General features: G+C 42.8%; 1 protein-coding gene across 1 annotated transcript in view; it reads left to right on the forward strand.

Moving 5' to 3' along the window:
- The first annotated feature begins 7,312 nt into the window (after positions 1-7,312).
- EHHADH (enoyl-CoA hydratase and 3-hydroxyacyl CoA dehydrogenase) overlaps positions 7,313-17,431 on the forward strand; it is a 66,149-nt gene continuing 56,030 nt past the window's right edge. Inside the window, exons 1-2 of the mRNA XM_052647324.1 lie at positions 7,313-7,407; positions 12,719-12,822. Of these exons, the coding sequence (XP_052503284.1) occupies positions 7,334-7,407; positions 12,719-12,822 (178 nt within the window). The 5' untranslated portion in view covers positions 7,313-7,333. The remainder of the gene's footprint in view (positions 7,408-12,718; positions 12,823-17,431) is intronic.

Here is a 17,431-nt window from a genome sequence, read left to right on the forward strand (position 1 = left end):
TGCTGATGGTTTACCTTCATCAATAAAACATTGAATATGTAAATGGAGCAGGGGTGGTGTATCTCCAAGGTTCAAAAATTATCATTACTGATAATAATGGTGTAGTGAATTAACTATTTTTATCCCGTTTCTTGTTTCAGACACTTTTATGAGCAGCTTTTCTCCTCAAATGTCAGCTGACTTCCCTGTGAAGTGAGTATTCATGGCCCATTTCTTCACTATATTACTTAGTATAGGTTAAAATTCTTTAACAAACAATTCTAAATTCCTTTCTTTGGCCAGTAACAGTCCATGTTGGTTCCAGTCAGTGGGGCAACTCCTCCACAGAATCATTTGAGAAGTCAGGCTTCTGTGGATTTATCCTCCCCTGGAGCTTTGTGTCTACTTGTATCCCACATTGAGAGGGGAAGTGACATTGAAGAGAGCATGTAAGAGATTTTATCACTCCAGCTGGAAAGCAATTTTTCAGTTAGTTTCAGAAAACCTGATCTGGTTCACATTGAAAGTGTTAGTTGCTCAGTCGTGTCTGACTCTTCGCGATCCCATGGACTGTAGCCTCTGTCCATGGAATTCTCTAGGCAAGAATACTGGAGTGGGTTGCCATTCCCTTCTCCAGGGGATATCCCCATCCCAGGAATTGAACCCAGGTCTCCCACATCACAGGCAGATTCTTTACCATCTGAGCCACCAGGAAGCCCTAATATTTTGCAATTTGTTTCAGAAAACCTGATTGGTTCACCAAAGCAGTCTGCTCTGATGGCTTCAGTTATTATTAAATGAAGTTTCACAACACCATACCTGGATTCCAGAGCTAAAAGATAACCTATGCAGGGAAAGTCAAGTTTAGATAACTAGCTCTGTTTCTACCATGGGTATATATGTGGATGCTCTAGTACCCAAAAGTTTTAAAGTTTTATATTTACATTCTTATTTTTCTTTTAGGGCTTCCCTGGTGACTCAGACAGGAAAGAATTTGCCTGTAATGCAGGAGACTCGGGCTTGATCCCTGGGTCAGGAAGATCCCCTGGAGAAGGAAATGGCAGTATTTCCTTACCAGTAATACCCATGCCAGTATTCTTGCCTGGAAAATCCCATGGACAGAGGAGGCTAGCAGGCTACATACAGTTGATTTACAGTATTGTGTTTTAGGTATACAGCAAGTGATTCATCATATTTATATACATACATATTTTCTCCAGATTCTTTTCCATTATAGGTTATTGTTGTTGTTGTTCAATTACCCAGTCATGTTTGACTCTGCCACCCCATGAACTGCAGCATGCCTGTCTCTCACCATCTCCTGGAGTTTTTCCAGCTTCATGTTCATTGCATTGGTGATGCCATCCAGCCATCTCATCCTCTGATACCCTCTTCTCCTTCTGCCCTAATCTTTCCCAGCATCAGGGACTTTTCTAATGAGTTGTTTGTTCACATCAGATGACCAAAATACTAGAGCTTCAGCTTCACTGTCAGTCCTTCCAGTGAATATGCAGGGTTCATCTCCCTTAAGATTGACTGGTCTGATCTCCTTGCTGTCCAGGGGACTTTCGGGAGTCTTCTCCAGCACCACAGCTCCAAGGCATCAGTTCGCTGGCGTTCTGCCTGCTTTACGGTCTAGCTCTCACAACCATACATGACCACTGGGAAGACTATATCCTTGACTATACAGACATTTGTTGGCAGAGTAAAGTCTCTGCTTTTCAACACACTGTCTAGGTTTGTCATTGCTTTCCTGCCAAGAAGCAATCATCTGATTTCATGGCCGCAGTCACTGTCCACAGTGATTTTGGAGCCCAAGAAGAGGAAATCTGTCACTGCTTCCACCTTTTCCCCTTCTACTTGCCATGCAATAATGGGCCTGGATGCCATGATCTTAGTTTTTTAATATTTAGTTTTAGGCTGGCTCTTTCACTCTCTTCTTTCACCATCATCAAGAGGCTCTTTAGCTCCTCTTTGCTTTCTGCCATTAGACTGGTATCATCCACTTATCTGAGGTTGTTGATACTTCTCCTGCCTATCTTGATTCTGGCTTGTAACTCATCCAGCCTGGTATTTCTCATGATGTGCTCAGCATATAGGTTAAACAAACAGGGTGACAGAACAGAGCCCTGTCACACTCCTTTCTCGATCTTGAACCTATCAGTTGTTCCATACATTGTTCTAACTGTTTCTTATTGACCTGCATACAGGTTTCTCAGGAGACAGGTAAGAAGGTCTGGTATTCCCATCTAAGAGCTTTTCACAGTTTGTCATGATCCACAGTCAAAGGCTTTATTGTAGTCGATGGAACAGAGATAGATGTTTTCCTGAAATTCTCTTGCTTTTTCTATAATCCAGCAAATGTTAGCAATTTGATCTCTAGTTCCTCTTCCTTTTCGAAACCCAGCTTGGATATCTGGAAGTTCTTGTTTCACATAATGATGAAGTCTAGCATACAAGATTTCAGTCTCCTGCATTGCAGGCGAATTCTTTACCACTGAGCCACCAGGGAAGCCCCTGCTTATAGGTTATTACAAGATTCAATATATTTCTTTTTAAAAATTCTTTCTATTATGGTTTATTACAGGGTATTAAATATAGTTCCCTGTGCTATATAGTAGGAATGTCTGTTTATCCATTCTATATATATTAATTATATATAGTTAGTCCCAAACTCCCAATCCAACCCCCCTCCCCCACAACCACAAGTCTGTTCTCTGAGTCTGTTTCTGTTTCATAGATAAATTCATTTATGTCATATTTTAGATTCCACATAAAAGTGATATCATATGGTATTTGTCTTTATCTTGCTGACTGACTTCATTTAGTATAATAATCTCTAGGTCCATCCATGTAGCTGCAAATAGTATTATTTCATTTTTTAAAAATGGCTAAGTAATGGTCCATTGTATATGTGTAACACATCTTCTTTATGGACATTTAGGTTGTTTCCATGTCTTAACTATTGTAAATAGTGCTGCTATGAACATAGGAGTGTATCTACCTTTTTTAATCATAGTTTTCTCCAGGTATATGCCCAAGAGTGGGATTGATGGATCATATGGCAATTCTCTTTTTCATTTTTTTGGGAACCTCCATACTGTTCTCCATAGTGGCTGCACCATCTTACATTCCCTCCAAAAGTGTAGGAGGGTTCCCTTTCTCCACATTCTCTCCAGTATTTGTTATTTGTAGATTTTTTAATGATGGCTATTGAATATATTTCTGATCAACTGATCTATTTGTGAATTGCAACACCATGACAATAATGAAAATGACATATTTAACAAGCAAAATTAGTTACATGCAAATGATCTGGAAATGCATTAGTCAAGAGGAATGGCATCTTGTTAAGTGGCACTTGTTGAGACAAATAAGACAACTTGAGAATGTAACAGTTCAGCCAATGATCAAGAGATTGTCAAGGGGGTCAAGTGGACTGTAAACAGTATCATGGTGGCATATTGCTAAATTGGCTTGCCACATTGCCATAGATTGGGCCCATAAGGAATACAAATACATTTAGACAGTTTATCATCTACATAGAGAGCAAAAGGAAGATGAGCCTGGTGTCAGCTGCCTGGGGCCCTAGTCCCACAGTATGACACTAAACAGGAGGGGCTGGATGACAGATTACAGAAAGTGTGGGGATCGCTCTGTTGTTCAGGAGCAGGACAGGGGCAGCAGTTACATGAACCAGAGAGTGAGTGCCCTCTTCAATTTTCCCCACTGGGGCCCTTTTTTGCTTACCCTAGCACTGCCCTACTGAGGAGCCAACTTTAAACTACTGCCAGGCAATTTTATGGATTTACACAGATGTTTGCAGCTGTATGTATCTAAGGGAAAGAAAGTACAAGGCAGAAAGTTCTGTGTTTAACTAAAACTAGGGCAATAGATAGGGCTTCCCAAGGGGCGCTAGTGGTAAAGAACACACCTGCTAATGCAGGAGGCATAAGAGATGCAAGTTCAACCTCTGGATTGGGAAGATCCCCCGGAGAAAGTCACAGCAACCCACTCCAGTATTCTTGCCTGGAGAATCCCTTGGACAAAGAAGCCTGGTGAGTCCATAAGGTTGCAAAGAGTCAGACACCACTGAAGTGACTTAGCATGCACACAGGGAAATACATGAGAAATGACCTGTAACTGACTCCAAGATATAGAAGAGAAAATGCTTCAGAATGGCTCCACGCTGTGCTTATCTCCACTTGTTCCAGGAGCAGTTTCAGAACTGTTAAGCCTTGCCTACACGGCCTTTGTGGAGACGTTGAAAGTTGTTAGGATGGACAGCAAAATTGTCCCCCTGGAAAACAATACTGAATCTCTTGCTTCCTACAGTCAGGGAATGCTGTGCTGGTTATACAAGGTCTCTCCAAGCAGAGCAAACTGTTAATCTTACATTGAGATTTTGGGCAAGATGAAGTTGAGAGATTGGCGAATTTTAGAGGCAGTAGAGATTGATACCACTAATAAGAAGCTGGTTGATATTGAATGTTAGCACTCAGAGGCTTGTGCCCAGGGATATTCATGATTGGCTGGCTATCAAAGTGAGGGGCTGTCCTTGATGGATTATATGGTTCTGACTGCTACTTGTTTCCAGGGCCTCAAGGCCATGGGTACTTTCCTAGGAGTAGGAACCTGGTTTTATTTTCAATGTGCTGTGCTTGGTCACTCAGTTGTGTCCAACTCTGTGACCCCGTGGACTGTAGCCCACCAGGCTCCTCTGTCCGTGGGGATTTTCCAGGCAAGAATACTGGAGTGGGTTTCTATGCCCTCCTCCATGGGATCTTCCCAACCCAGGGATCAAACCCATGTCTCCCCCATTGCAGGGGGATTCTTTACTGTCAGAGCCACCAGGGAAGCCCTTATTTTCAATAGGTAAAAGAATATCACATCTACTTCTGCTTTATTGACTATGCCAAAGCCTTTGTGTGGATCACAACAAACTGTGGAAAATTCTTCAAGAGATGGGAATACCAGACCACCTGACCTGCCTCTTGAGAAATCTGTATGCAGTTCAAGAAGCAATAGTTAGAACTGGACATGGAACAACAGACTGGTTCCCAATTGGGAAAGGAGTATGTCGAGGCTGTATATTGTCACCGTGCTTATTTAACTTATATGCAGAGTACATCATGCGAAATGCCAGGCTGGATGAAGCACAAGCTGGAATCAAGATTTCCGGGAGAAATATCAATAACCTCAGATATGCAGATGACACCACCCTTATGGCAGAAAGTGAAGAGGAACTGCAGAGCCTCTTGATGAAAGTGAAAGAGGAGAGTGAAAAAACTGGCTTAAAACTCAACATTCAAAAAACAAAGATCATGGCATCTGGTCCCATTCAGTTCAGTTTAGTTCAGTCGCTCAGTCATGTCTATTTGCGACCCCGTGAATTGCAGCATGCCAGGCCTCCCTGTCCATCACCAACTCCCAGAGTTCACTCAGACTCATGTGCATCGAGTCAGTGATGCCATCCAGCCATCTCATCCTCGGTCGTCCCCTTCTCCTCCTGCCCCCAATCCCTCCCAGCATCAGAGTCTTTTCCAATGAGTCAACTCTTCGCATGAGGTGGCCAAAGTACTGGAGTTTCAGCTTCAGCATCATTCCTTCCAAAGAAATCCCAGGGCTGATCTCCTTCAGAATGGATTGGTTGGATCTCCTTGCAGTCCAAGGGACTCTCAAGAGTCTTCTCCAACACCACAGTTCAAAAGCATTACTTCATGGCAAATAGAGGGGAAGCAATGGAAACAGTGACAGACTTTATTTTCTTGGGCTCCAAAATCAGTGCAGATGGTGACTGCAGCCATGAAATTAAAAGATGCTTGCTCCTTGAAAGAAAAGCTATGACCAACCTAGACAGCAAAGGTCTATCTGGTCAAAGCTGTGGTTTTTCCAGTAGTCACGTATGGAGGTGAGAGTTGGACTATAAAGAAGGCTGAGTGCCGAAGAATTGATGTTTTTGAACTGTGGTGTTGGAGAAGACTCTTGAGAGTCCCTTAGACTGCAAGGAGATCACACCAATCAATCCTAAAGGAAATCAGTCCTGAACATTCATTGGAAAGACTGATGCTGAAGCTGAAACTCCAATACTTTGACCACCTGATGTGAAGAACTGACTCCTTGGAAAAGACCCTGATGCTGGGAAAGATTGAAGGCAGAAAGAGAAGGGGACAACAGAGAATGAGATGGTTGGATGGCATCACTGACTCAATGGACATGAATTTGAGCAAGCTCAAGGAGTTGGTGATGAACAGGAAGTCGTGGCGTGCTGCAGTCCATGGGGCTGCAAGGAGTCGGACATGACTGAGCAACTGAACTGAAAAGAATATCTGTGAAAATAATCCTTCAGTTCAGTTCAGTTCAGTCGCTCAGTCTTGTCTGACTCTTTGCGACCCCATGAATCACAGCACGCCAGGAGTTCACAGCATCACCCGGAGTTCACTCAGATTCACGTTCATCGAGACAGTGATGCCATCCAGCCTCGTCGCTAAAATTTGTGAAATGTCAGTGAATAAAACCACTCCATTGTTTTGTTTTTCCTCTGAAACTTCCAGACTGCCTTCTGGCCAGTTGATGGGCTGTGGAGACCACCTGAGGCCAACTGCATCTTCAAAAACTTTGTCCCAGTCTGAACCCAGCCTCATTTACCTTTAGTCTTTGGCCTGCTGCCTAGGACGTAATAGTTGCCCGATTCATAGTTGAAGTATTAATCTTAGAAATAATCCTTAGGAATGCCAGAAGAAGGGAAAAAAAAAACAACTGGAAGGATTGGACAGACAAGAAAGTGGTATGTTCCACAAGGTTGCTGCATGACAGTTCTGTACATGTTTGGTTGATATTAGTACCTTACTCATTTAGATGAAATGCATGAAGTGTTTTATATGTTCCAGGTATGTGTCATATCATATAATTGTCAGGATCCCACATATCTGTCTTTGTTAAGAAGGATAATGAAGACTGTGATGAAGCTGCACCAACGTAGTGCATCTAGAACTTGTCCAGGGAAGCCAGCCCCTCTGGGCCAGGGGTTTGCAAATCTGGACTTACTGGCAATTTCACGCATCTTCCAACGTCCTGCCTTGACCTACTTTGTGATGGGAGAAGGACAGGGGCCAGCAAAGAGGAAGAGACGGCAAGGGTATGCTGAGCACCGGGCTGCGGTCAGGGAAGGAGGAAGACTGAGATGGAGGATGGGCATCAGAGCCCGGGAGCGTCCCGGAGCGGGAAGCGGTGCCGGGGCGGGAGGCGGTGCCGGGTTCACATTGGCCCAGCAGACGCCCCTCCCCTCCCCAGGACGCGCCCAGCGAAAGTGATCTTGCCTCGCAGCTGAGGGGTGAGTGGCAACTGAGCAAACATGGCTGAGTTCATGCGGCTGCAGAACTGCCTGGCACTGATCCGTCTACGAAACCCGCCAGTCAATGCGATCAGGTAACGGGCTCTCGGCGATCAGTCCGGGGACGGCGAGCAGGGGCGTACCTGCCTGCCTGAAGTGGAGGCTTTGACTTCCCCCTGCTGGTTTAAACAGAGAAAGACACGGACACGGATAGAATCAGGGCATATGCCAGGACCTTTTACGTTGTGGTTTCCCAGACGATAAAGCGTCTGCCTGCAATGAGGAAGACTCGGGTTCGATTCCTGGGTCGGGAAGATCCCCTGGAGAAGGAAATGGCAATCCACTCCAGCACTCTTGCCTGGAAAATCCCATGGAAGGAGGAGCCTGATAGGCTACAGTCCATAGGGTCGCAAAGAGTCGGACACGACTGAGCGACTTCACTTTCACTTTACATTGGTAGGCTCGGTACCTGTTTGCAGAGACCTCTCATCTCTGTTTCGCTGATAAAGAAACCGAGGCTGAGAGGAATACAGCTAGAAATTGGGGAGCTGCGCCCGAACCGGCCTGTCCGTGCCAACTTCGTGCTGAACTCCTGTTTACTTGCAACTTTGACTTCTCAGATGTACTTTCTAGTCCAAAGGTCTTAGTGCCTCTGTCTGTGCCAACTTCGTGCTGCACTCTTCTGCTTACCTGCAACTTTGACTTCTCAGATGTACTTTCTAGTCCAGAGGTCTTAGTGCTGTGCTGCCTGGACCTTGATCCCTCTCTTGCCAACCTGGAGTCCAGGCCACCCTTACAATGTGTAACTAAAAGCTTTGGGAGTCCAAAAATAAGGTGGCTTCACACTGTTAAAAATAAAGATCCCTATTAATGCCAATTTAGTGAGTAAAAGAGAATTATGTCCTGGCCCAGAAACACAAAGATGTATCTCTTGGTTTGTTCTAAACTTCAAGGTCTTAGTGCTTTGGTGAAGATCCATGTTAGAATAAGCTCATGTCAGAATTAGCCTATTAAATAGCATTTCCTGAAAAACTGCTATGCTGTTTATGTTCTTTTATCGTGGAGTACTTTTCTGGTTAAACTAGTAGAAGCATTACTTTAAAAAGTGAGATTAATGCTGCTGTTTTGAAAATTAATGATATATAGGTTTGTGCTAAGTCACTTTAGCCGTGTATGAATCTGTGTACCCCTATGGACTGTGTGCCCCTAGGCTCCTCTGTCCATGGGATCCTCCAGGCAAGAATACTGGAGTGAGTTGTCATGCCCTCCTCCAGGGGATCTTTACCACCCAGGGACTGAACTCTTATGCCTCTTGCATTGGCAGGGAGGTTTTCACCACTAGCACCACCTGGTTCTTTTATATCTCTGGAAAAAGTATAGTGATCAACCTGGGGAAAAAACCACTCATCCACAGGGAGTAGGGAAATGATCATTTACAGAGAACATATAAAGCATAAAGAGAACGACTTTTGGTCAGAATCCTTACTGCATGCTGCTGGAGCAAAAAGAGACTGAAATGAGAAGACATGCTAATTTTAACTGAATTTTTGTCCTGCCATCAGATTTGGTTTTATCATTAGCATTAATATTATAACTTGTAGTTTAATATAAAATTTTGCGTTTAATAATATAAAAATTTTCAGAAATAAAATCACACAAAGAATAAGTCCACTTACTTGCCACTCGGAATAAAGCAAAATATTGTTATTTCAGTTTTGATGAAGAAAAACATGCGTACTACAATTACATATCAATTTTGAACTTTGCATTTCAATTAAAATTACTAAGTATTAGGACTCTGCCTTAGTCTCTTCTCATAATGGATAACTGTGCCCATCTCTAACTTTGGGGAAAATAGTTCCACAGTTTAGTACCTATAACTAGGAATATTTTCCCATAACTACTTAAAATGTGTCTGGTATTTAACCTGTTCCCTTTCCCCCTTGCAGAAGAAATTTTAGTACCTACCTCATTAAGTTGTGAGGTTTAAATGTGTTGCCGATTAGAAACTGACACTTAGATGTTGTGTGTGTGTGCGTGCTTAGTTGTGTCTGACTTTTCGACCCCATGCACTGCAGATTACCAGGCTCTTCTGTCCATGGGAGATTCCAGGCAAGAATACTGGAGTGGGTTGCCATTTCCTACTTCAGGGGATCTTTCCAACTCAGCCGCGTCTTTTGCTATCTTTCATTGGCAGGTGAATTCTTTACCACTGCACCACCAGCTATCATTATTTTTATTAGGCAAAAGGCCTGTTACAAGCCCCTACCAACAGGCCCTGCTGCTCAGGATTCATTGCAGCTGCATCAGGATTTTCTCCACTTGGCGATAAACACTTTTTTGCACTTTCCTCTTGAACTTGTACTTAGGTGAAGGTATGTGTCCTAGCATGATCATCCAGTTTAAAAGGTCCCCCTTTTTTTTTTCTCTTTTTGCTTTATGCTTTTCATCTCCCCTTCCTTTCGCCCTTCCTATTTCTAATTTTATTTGGGAAATTATTTCTTCTTAGATAAGTGAGAGATTCTTATTTGAATATATTTTGGCCCAAACAGTTCAAATCTTTCTATGTTCCTTTAGCTAAGCGAGATTTCTTTCTATTTGGATAAATGCCAACCCTCTTTATAAATGTAGGAGATGCCTAATTACTAGATTTGTCTCCCAAAACAATGGCTTTTATATATTTTTTAATTATATTCTACACAGTAATCCATGTTTTACATAGCAACCTAGGACACAAACACACAAACACACATACAAATATGTAACTGAAAGCAAAGTTTAGTGAAACAAAACTTTTCTTTTTATTTGATGTATTCTATTTTCATTCTGTTTCTTTGAAAAATGCTGGTCACAAGCCATGACTTTGATGACTTCTGGTTTTAAAAAATGGTCACAAAAAAGACTTCTAAAGTGACAGAAGGCTAAGTTCTTTGGTCATCACTCATGAAATGTTACCTTTAGACTCCATTTCTCCATACCTGAGAATATTAAGGGGAGAAAATAATTTCTTAACCCCTGTGACTTTGATATTGCTACGAAGGTGTGGTCCCTTTTCACTCAGCTAGAATCTAGTAAAGCTGTATGTATAATAGCCATTTTCATTCTTCTTTTTCTTGTTTTATTTTTGCAAAATTGTGTGTCTGTGTGTGTGCTCAGTCACCGAGTTGTGTCTGACTATTTGCAGCCCCATGGACTGTAGCCCCTGCATTGGCAGGCAGAAGCTTCCCAGGTGGCTCCCAAGTATTAGGATTCTGCCTCTCTCTCCTCATAATGGAAAATTGTGCCCATCTCAAACTTGTGGGGTAAATAGTTTCACAGTTTGCTACCTACAACTAGGAATATTTTCCCATAACTACTTAAAATGTGTCTTGTATTTAAACTGTCCCCTTTCCCCCTTTCAGGAGAAATTTTAATACCTATCTCATTAAGTCGTTGTGAGGTTTAAATGTGTTAGAGATCTGACACTTAGCAAATGCTGTTTGTGTGTGTGTGTGAGTGTGTGTGCTTAGTTGTGTCTGATTCTGTGACCCCATGCACTGTAGCCTACCAGGCTCTTCTGTCCATGGGATTTTCCAGGCAAGAATATTGGAGTGGGTTGCCGTTGCCTATTCCAGGGGATCTAGAGTGACTCAGTAGCAGAATCTGCCTGCCAATGCAGGAGACGTGGGTTCAGTCCCTGGGTTGGGAAGATCCCCTGGAGAAGAAAATGGCAACCTACTCTGGTAGTCTTGCCTGGAAAATTCCATGGACAGAGGAACCTGCTGGGCTACAGTCCATGGGGTCGCAGAAGAGTTGGACACAATTTAGCAACTAAACAACAACAAATGATGCAAAATTAACAAGAAGATAAGAAATGAAAGAGTAGGGGTTGATTGAAATGGGAAAAGCCAGACTTGTCTCCTCAGTGGCACAGATTGGGCTCATTTTGGCTAATTTTGCAGCCATTGTTTACCCAGAAAGCAGTATGTGACTTTTGGACTTCTCAGTATTCTGGATGGTTCAAATTCCGTTTTGCTTTAGCAGATTTGGTTTCTAATGAAATCAACTGAAGGCAAGAGGTTTTGTTTGATTTCATCTGGGTTAAATGGTGAAAAGTAACTAGGTGAAAGGGAATTACCATATACAAGAGCAAGTATCTCCTTTATTCCCTGAGGTTTTTTAATTAATTTATTTATTTTTTAATACCAAAACCCTTTTGTATTGGGATGTAATCAATTAGCAATGTTAGTTGCTGGTTTGAACAATCTGGCTTTAGTTGTTTTTTAAGTTTTTTTCGCTCTGTGTAAAATTCCCCCATATTACTTAGAATTCTAAGGCAAAATTCACCGGACTCTGGTTTTATAATTTTTTCTTTAAGCAGTTCTTCACTACTCTTCCTAGAGCTCCTCCTTTGCCGTCCCTTAGCACTTACTGATCCTCTGCTTCTTGGAAATTCTCCTCTCTTGGTCTCGTTGGACTCCTCGGTACTGAATCATTCAGCTGAGCCTCTCCCGCCTCTTAAATATTTACAGGATCTACTCTCAGCTCTTTTTTTTTTTCCCCCCTTTGGCAAACTCATTCAATCTTGGTTTTAACCATCTCCTCTGGGGATGACTCCCTCATCTACTGAAACTTGACAAAAATTTACCAAATGCCCTTCCTTTCCCAGACCTTGCCATTACCTTTCAAATTAGTTAGGCTTGGCTGCTAGTTACATAAAACTCAACATAATAGTGGATTAATCGGTTTTTAGCTGGATACATGGCTGCCCAAAGTAAAGATTATATTTCACAGCAGCAAGTTCAGCTCAAAGCATTAAGTTCTGGCCAATGGAATGGAAATGGACTTAGTATCTGCAACCTTAGGGAACAGTCAAAGTATTAGTATTAGTTTAAAGTGTTAAGTATTAGTTTGCGGGTAACTTGCATCCCCTGCCACATGACTTAGACTGTTATTTTTAGACTATTTCAGTTTTCTTTTATTAGGCCAATATGACAAATCAAAAGCACTTTCTTTCAGAATGTCCACATCATTTTCTCTGTACCTTTATTATATCACTCATCTCAGTATGCTATTGTGTTGTGTACACTGTTGTCCCTAGGATGTCTTAAACTCCTTTCACTATACAGAGAAGATGTGTGTAATATTTTAAAATTGATAGTGTTGATTCTAAGTGGTCAAAGTTACAGCAAAATGCAGGAAAACACTTTTATTTTCTGAAGTTTATGTGTTTAATCACCTCAGGGCTTACTTCACAGTAGACATATTATTTCTTAAATTAGTGAAAATTTAACAATAAGTATCTAGGATTTTTCTACAACATGTATATGTTTAATTTTTCATTGTTAGAAAAGAAAAAAATAAACTCTGAGATGGTAGAAATTTGATTGTGACTAATGCTACATGTAATTTTTTTTCCCCTTTTAGTATAAATGTTGCCCGTGGAATAAAAGAGAGTCTGCAGAAAGCTATAACAGATGATACAGTTAAAGCCATTGTGATTTGTGGAGCAGATGGCATCTTCTGTGCAGGTAATGTGTCCAACCCTTTCCCACTCTCTCTGACATCTCACACAGACTGAGACCAGTGCTGCATTACCTGTACCCATGGGCAATCCTATAGTATAGGTGATGAACAGGGGAGGAAGAAGAAACATTATGGAGAAGGAGACAAAGAGTCACAGGAGAGACCCAGAGAAGATGCTGACTTTAATCTCTTTTATATTGGCTTGGTCCTTTGGAGGACATTTAGTTCCAGGATTGATAGCTATTATACCTGCTAGTATACACCAACCAGTCCATCCTAAAGGAGATCAGTCCTGGGTGTTCATTGGAGGGACTGATGTTGAAGCTGAAACTCCAATACTTTGGCCACCTGATGCGAAGAGCTGACTCATTGGAAAAGACCTTGATGCTGGGAAAGATTGAGGGCAGGAGGAGAAGGAGATGACAGAGGATGAGATGGTTGGATGGCATCACCGACTCGATGGACAGGGGTTTGGGTGGACTCCGGGAGTTGGTGATGGGCAGGGGGACCTGGCGTGCTGTGGTTCATGGGATCTCAAAGAGTCAGACACGACTGAGCGACTGAACTGAACTGAACTGATACACCTAGGGCTACCCTCATAGCTCAGTTGTTAAGAAGCTGCCTGCAATGCAGGAGACCCCGATTTGATTCCTCAGTCAGAATGATCCGCTGGAGAAGGGATAGGCCACCCACTCCAGTATTCTTGGGCTTCCTTTGTGGCTCAGCTGGTCAAGAATCCGCCTGCAATGCAGGAGACCTGGGTTCAATCCCCAGATTGGGAAGATCCCCTGGAGAAGGGAAAGGCTACCTACTCCAGTATTCTGGCCTGGAGAATTCCATGGACTATACATGCAGTCCGTGGGGGTCACAAAAAATCGAACACAACTGAGCGACTTTCACTTTCACTTATCACTTCAGTATACACCTACTGGTACATACCTGTTCTGCATATGTCTCTACCCTATATGAGGTTGGGGAAGTTCCTTAAATCTCCTGAAATCCAATTTCTCTGTTTATACAATGGATACCATAATATGTATACCTTAACAGAGTTTTGTGAGGTTAAAAGAGATAACACATCTGAAAGCCCCTAGAGCAGTACCCCTAGAGCAGTACCAGGAGAAGGCAATGGCACCCCACTCCAGTACTCTTGCCTGGAAAATCCCATGGATGGAGGAGCCTGGTAGGCTGTAGTCCATGGGGTCGCTAGAGTCGGACACAACTGAGCGACTTCACTTTCACCTTTCACTTTCATGCACTAGAGAAGGGAATGGCAACCCACTCCAGTGTTCTTGCCTGGAGAATCCGAGGGACGGGGAAGCCTGATGGGCTGCCATCTATGGGGTCGCACAGAGCTGGACACGACTGAAGCGACTTAGCAGCAGCAGCAGCAACAGAGCAGTACCTGGATGAAGAAGATATTCAATAAATGTTATCTTTTATTTCACACAGTCTTGAAATGGAGTTCATTTTTTTTCTGTCACCCATCTCAGTGACCATGCACTCTTAATTATCCTGTGAAGGGGTGGGATGGAGGACAGAGAAATGACGATGAAGTTTCTAGAATAGGCCATCGGCCTCCTGTAATTTAATTTTGTGTGCTTTGCAGTGTCTTGGTGAATACAAGGATCAAACCAAAAAGTTTGCCATAAATGATGATTTTTAAAATTTTACTATCAGCATTCAACTGAAATACAGTTCACTTATCCTACAATTTATATAGAAATTACCACTGATTTTCAACAGAGATCAAGTCCTGAGCCTTTGGAGTGGGAGCACTGACTCCCAGACCCTAGACTACCAGAGAACTAACCCTCAGTTCAGTTCAGTTCAGTTCAGTCTCTCATTCATGTTCGACTCTTTGTGACCCCATGAATTGCAGCACGCCAGGCCCCCCTGTCCATCACCAACTCCTGGAGTTCATGTCCATTGGGTCAGTGATGCCATCCAGCCATCTCATCCTCGGTCGTCCCCTTCTCCTCCTGCCCCCAATCCCTCCCAGCATCAGAGTCTTTTCCAATGAGTCAACTTTTCGCATGAGGTAGCCAAAGTACTGGAGTTTCAGCTTTAGCATCATTCCTTCCAAAGAAGACCCAGGACTGATCTGCTTTAGGAAGGACTGGCTGGATCTCCTTGCAGTCCAAGGGACTCTCAAGAGTCTTCCCCAACACCACATTTCAAAAGCATCAATTCTTCGGCACTCAGCTTTCTTCACAGTCCAACTCTCACATCCATACATGACCACTGAAAAAACCATAGCCTTGACTAGGTGGACGTTTGTTGTCAAAGTAATGTCCCTGCTTTTTAATATGCTATCTAGGTTGGTCATAACTTTCCTTCCAAGAAGTAAGTGTCTTTTAATTTCATGGCTGCAATCACCATTTGCAGTGAATAGGGAGTATCAAATAGTGAGAACTCACAAAAAGGAAACCACTTGAATATAAGACCTGGCATCACCCAACCACCAGTAGCACCCTGTGCAGGACGCCACATCTAAACAACAAACAAAACAGAAGTACAGGATTACCACCTCACTCAGCCTTGCTCATCAAAGGAAAAACAAACAAAGAAACAAAAACTCAGCACAAATCTCCTGTGAAAAGACGAGAGGCAAAAAGCAAAGGAGAAAAGGAAAGATATAAGCATCTGAATGCAGAGTTCCAAAGAATAGCAAGAAGAGAGAAGAAAGCCTTCTTCAGTGATCAATGCAAAGAAATAGAGGAAAAGAACAGAATGGGAAAGACTAGAGATCTCTTCAAGAAACTTAGAGATACCAAGGGAACATGTCATGCAAAGATGGGCTAGATAAAGGAGAGAAATGGTATGGACCTAACAGAAGCAGAAGATATTAAGAAGAGGTGGCAAGAATACACGGAAGAACTGTACAAAAAAGATCTTCACGACTCAAATAATCAGGATGATGTGATCACTAATCTAGAGCCAGACATCTTGGAATGTGAAGCCAAGTGGGCCTTAGAAAGCATCACTACGAACAAAGCTAGTGGAGGTGATGGAATTCCAGTTGAGCTGTTTCAAATCCTGAAAGATGATGCTGTGAAAGTGCTGCACTCAATATGCCAGCAAATTTGGAAAACTCAGCAGTGGCCACGGGACTGGAAAAGGTCAGTTTTCATTCCAATCCCAAAGAAGGGCAATGCCAAAGAATGTTCAAACTACTGCACAATTGCACTCATCTCCCATGCTAGTAAAGTAATGCTCAAAATTCTCCAAGCCAGGCTTCAGCAATACGTGAACTGTGAACTTCCAGATGTTCAAGCTAGTTTTCGAAAAGGCAGAGGAAGCAGAGATCAAATTGCCAACATCCGCTGGATCATGGAAAAAGCAAGAGAGTTCTAGAAAAACATCTATTTCTGCTTTATTGACTATGCCAAAGCCTTTGACTGTGTGGATCACAATAAACTGTGGAAAATTCTGAAAGAGATGGGAAAACCAGACCACCTGACCTGCCTCTTAAGAAACCTATATGCAGGTCAGGAAGCAACAGTTAGAACTGGACATGGAACGACAGACTGGTTCCAAATAGGAAAAGGAGTATGTCAAGGCTGTATATTGTCACCCTGCTTATTTAACGTCTATGCAGAGTACATCATGAGAAACGCTGGGCTGGAAGAAGCACAAGCTGGAATCAAGATTGCTGGGAGAAGTATCAATAACCTCAGATATGCAGATGACACCACCCTTATGGCAGAAAGTGAAGAGGAACCAAAAAGCCTCTTGATGAAAGTGAAAGAGGAGAGCGAAAAAGTTGGCTTAAAGCTCAACATTCAGAAAACTAAGATCATGGCCTCTGGTCCCATCACTTCATGCGAATTAGATGGGGAAACAGTGGAAACAGTGTCAGTCTTTATTTTTTTGGGCTCCAAAAATCACTGCAGATGGTGATTGCAGCCATGAAATTAAAAGATGCTTACTCCTTGGAAGGAAAGTTATGACCAACCTAGACAGCATATTCAAAAGCAGAGACATTACTTTGACAACAAAGGTCCATCTAGTCAAGGCTATAGTTTTACCAGTGGTCATGTATGGATGTGAGATTTAGACTGTGAAGAAAGCTGAGCGCTGAAGAATTGATGCTTTTGAACTGTGGTGTTGGAGAAGACTCTTGAGAGTCCCTTGGACTGCAAGGAGATCCAACCAGTCCATTCTGAAGGAGATCAGCCCTGGGATTTCTTTGGAAGGAATGATGCTAAAGCTGAAACTCCAGTACTTTGGCCACCTCATGCGAAGAGTTGACTCATTGGAAAAGACCCTGATGCTGGGAGGGATTGGGGGCAGGAGGAGAAGGGGACAACAGAGGAAGAGATGGCTGGATGGCATCGCCGACTCGATGCACGAGTTTGAGTGAACTCTGGGAGTTGGTGATGGACAGGGAGGCCTGGCATGCTGCGATTCATGGGGTTGCAAGGAGTTGGACACAACTGAGCGACTGAACTGAACTGTATGCACATGTACGGAATCTAGAAAAATGATGCTGAAGAATTTATTTGCAGGCCAACAATGGAGAAACAGACATAGAGAATACACTTTTGGACGTGGGGAGAGAGGAGGAGAGGGTGAGGTGTATGGAAAGAATAACATGGAAACTTGCTTTAC

This window comes from Budorcas taxicolor, chromosome 1 (assembly GCF_023091745.1).
Source record: "Budorcas taxicolor isolate Tak-1 chromosome 1, Takin1.1, whole genome shotgun sequence".
NCBI classification, from domain to species: Eukaryota; Metazoa; Chordata; class Mammalia; order Artiodactyla; family Bovidae; genus Budorcas; species Budorcas taxicolor.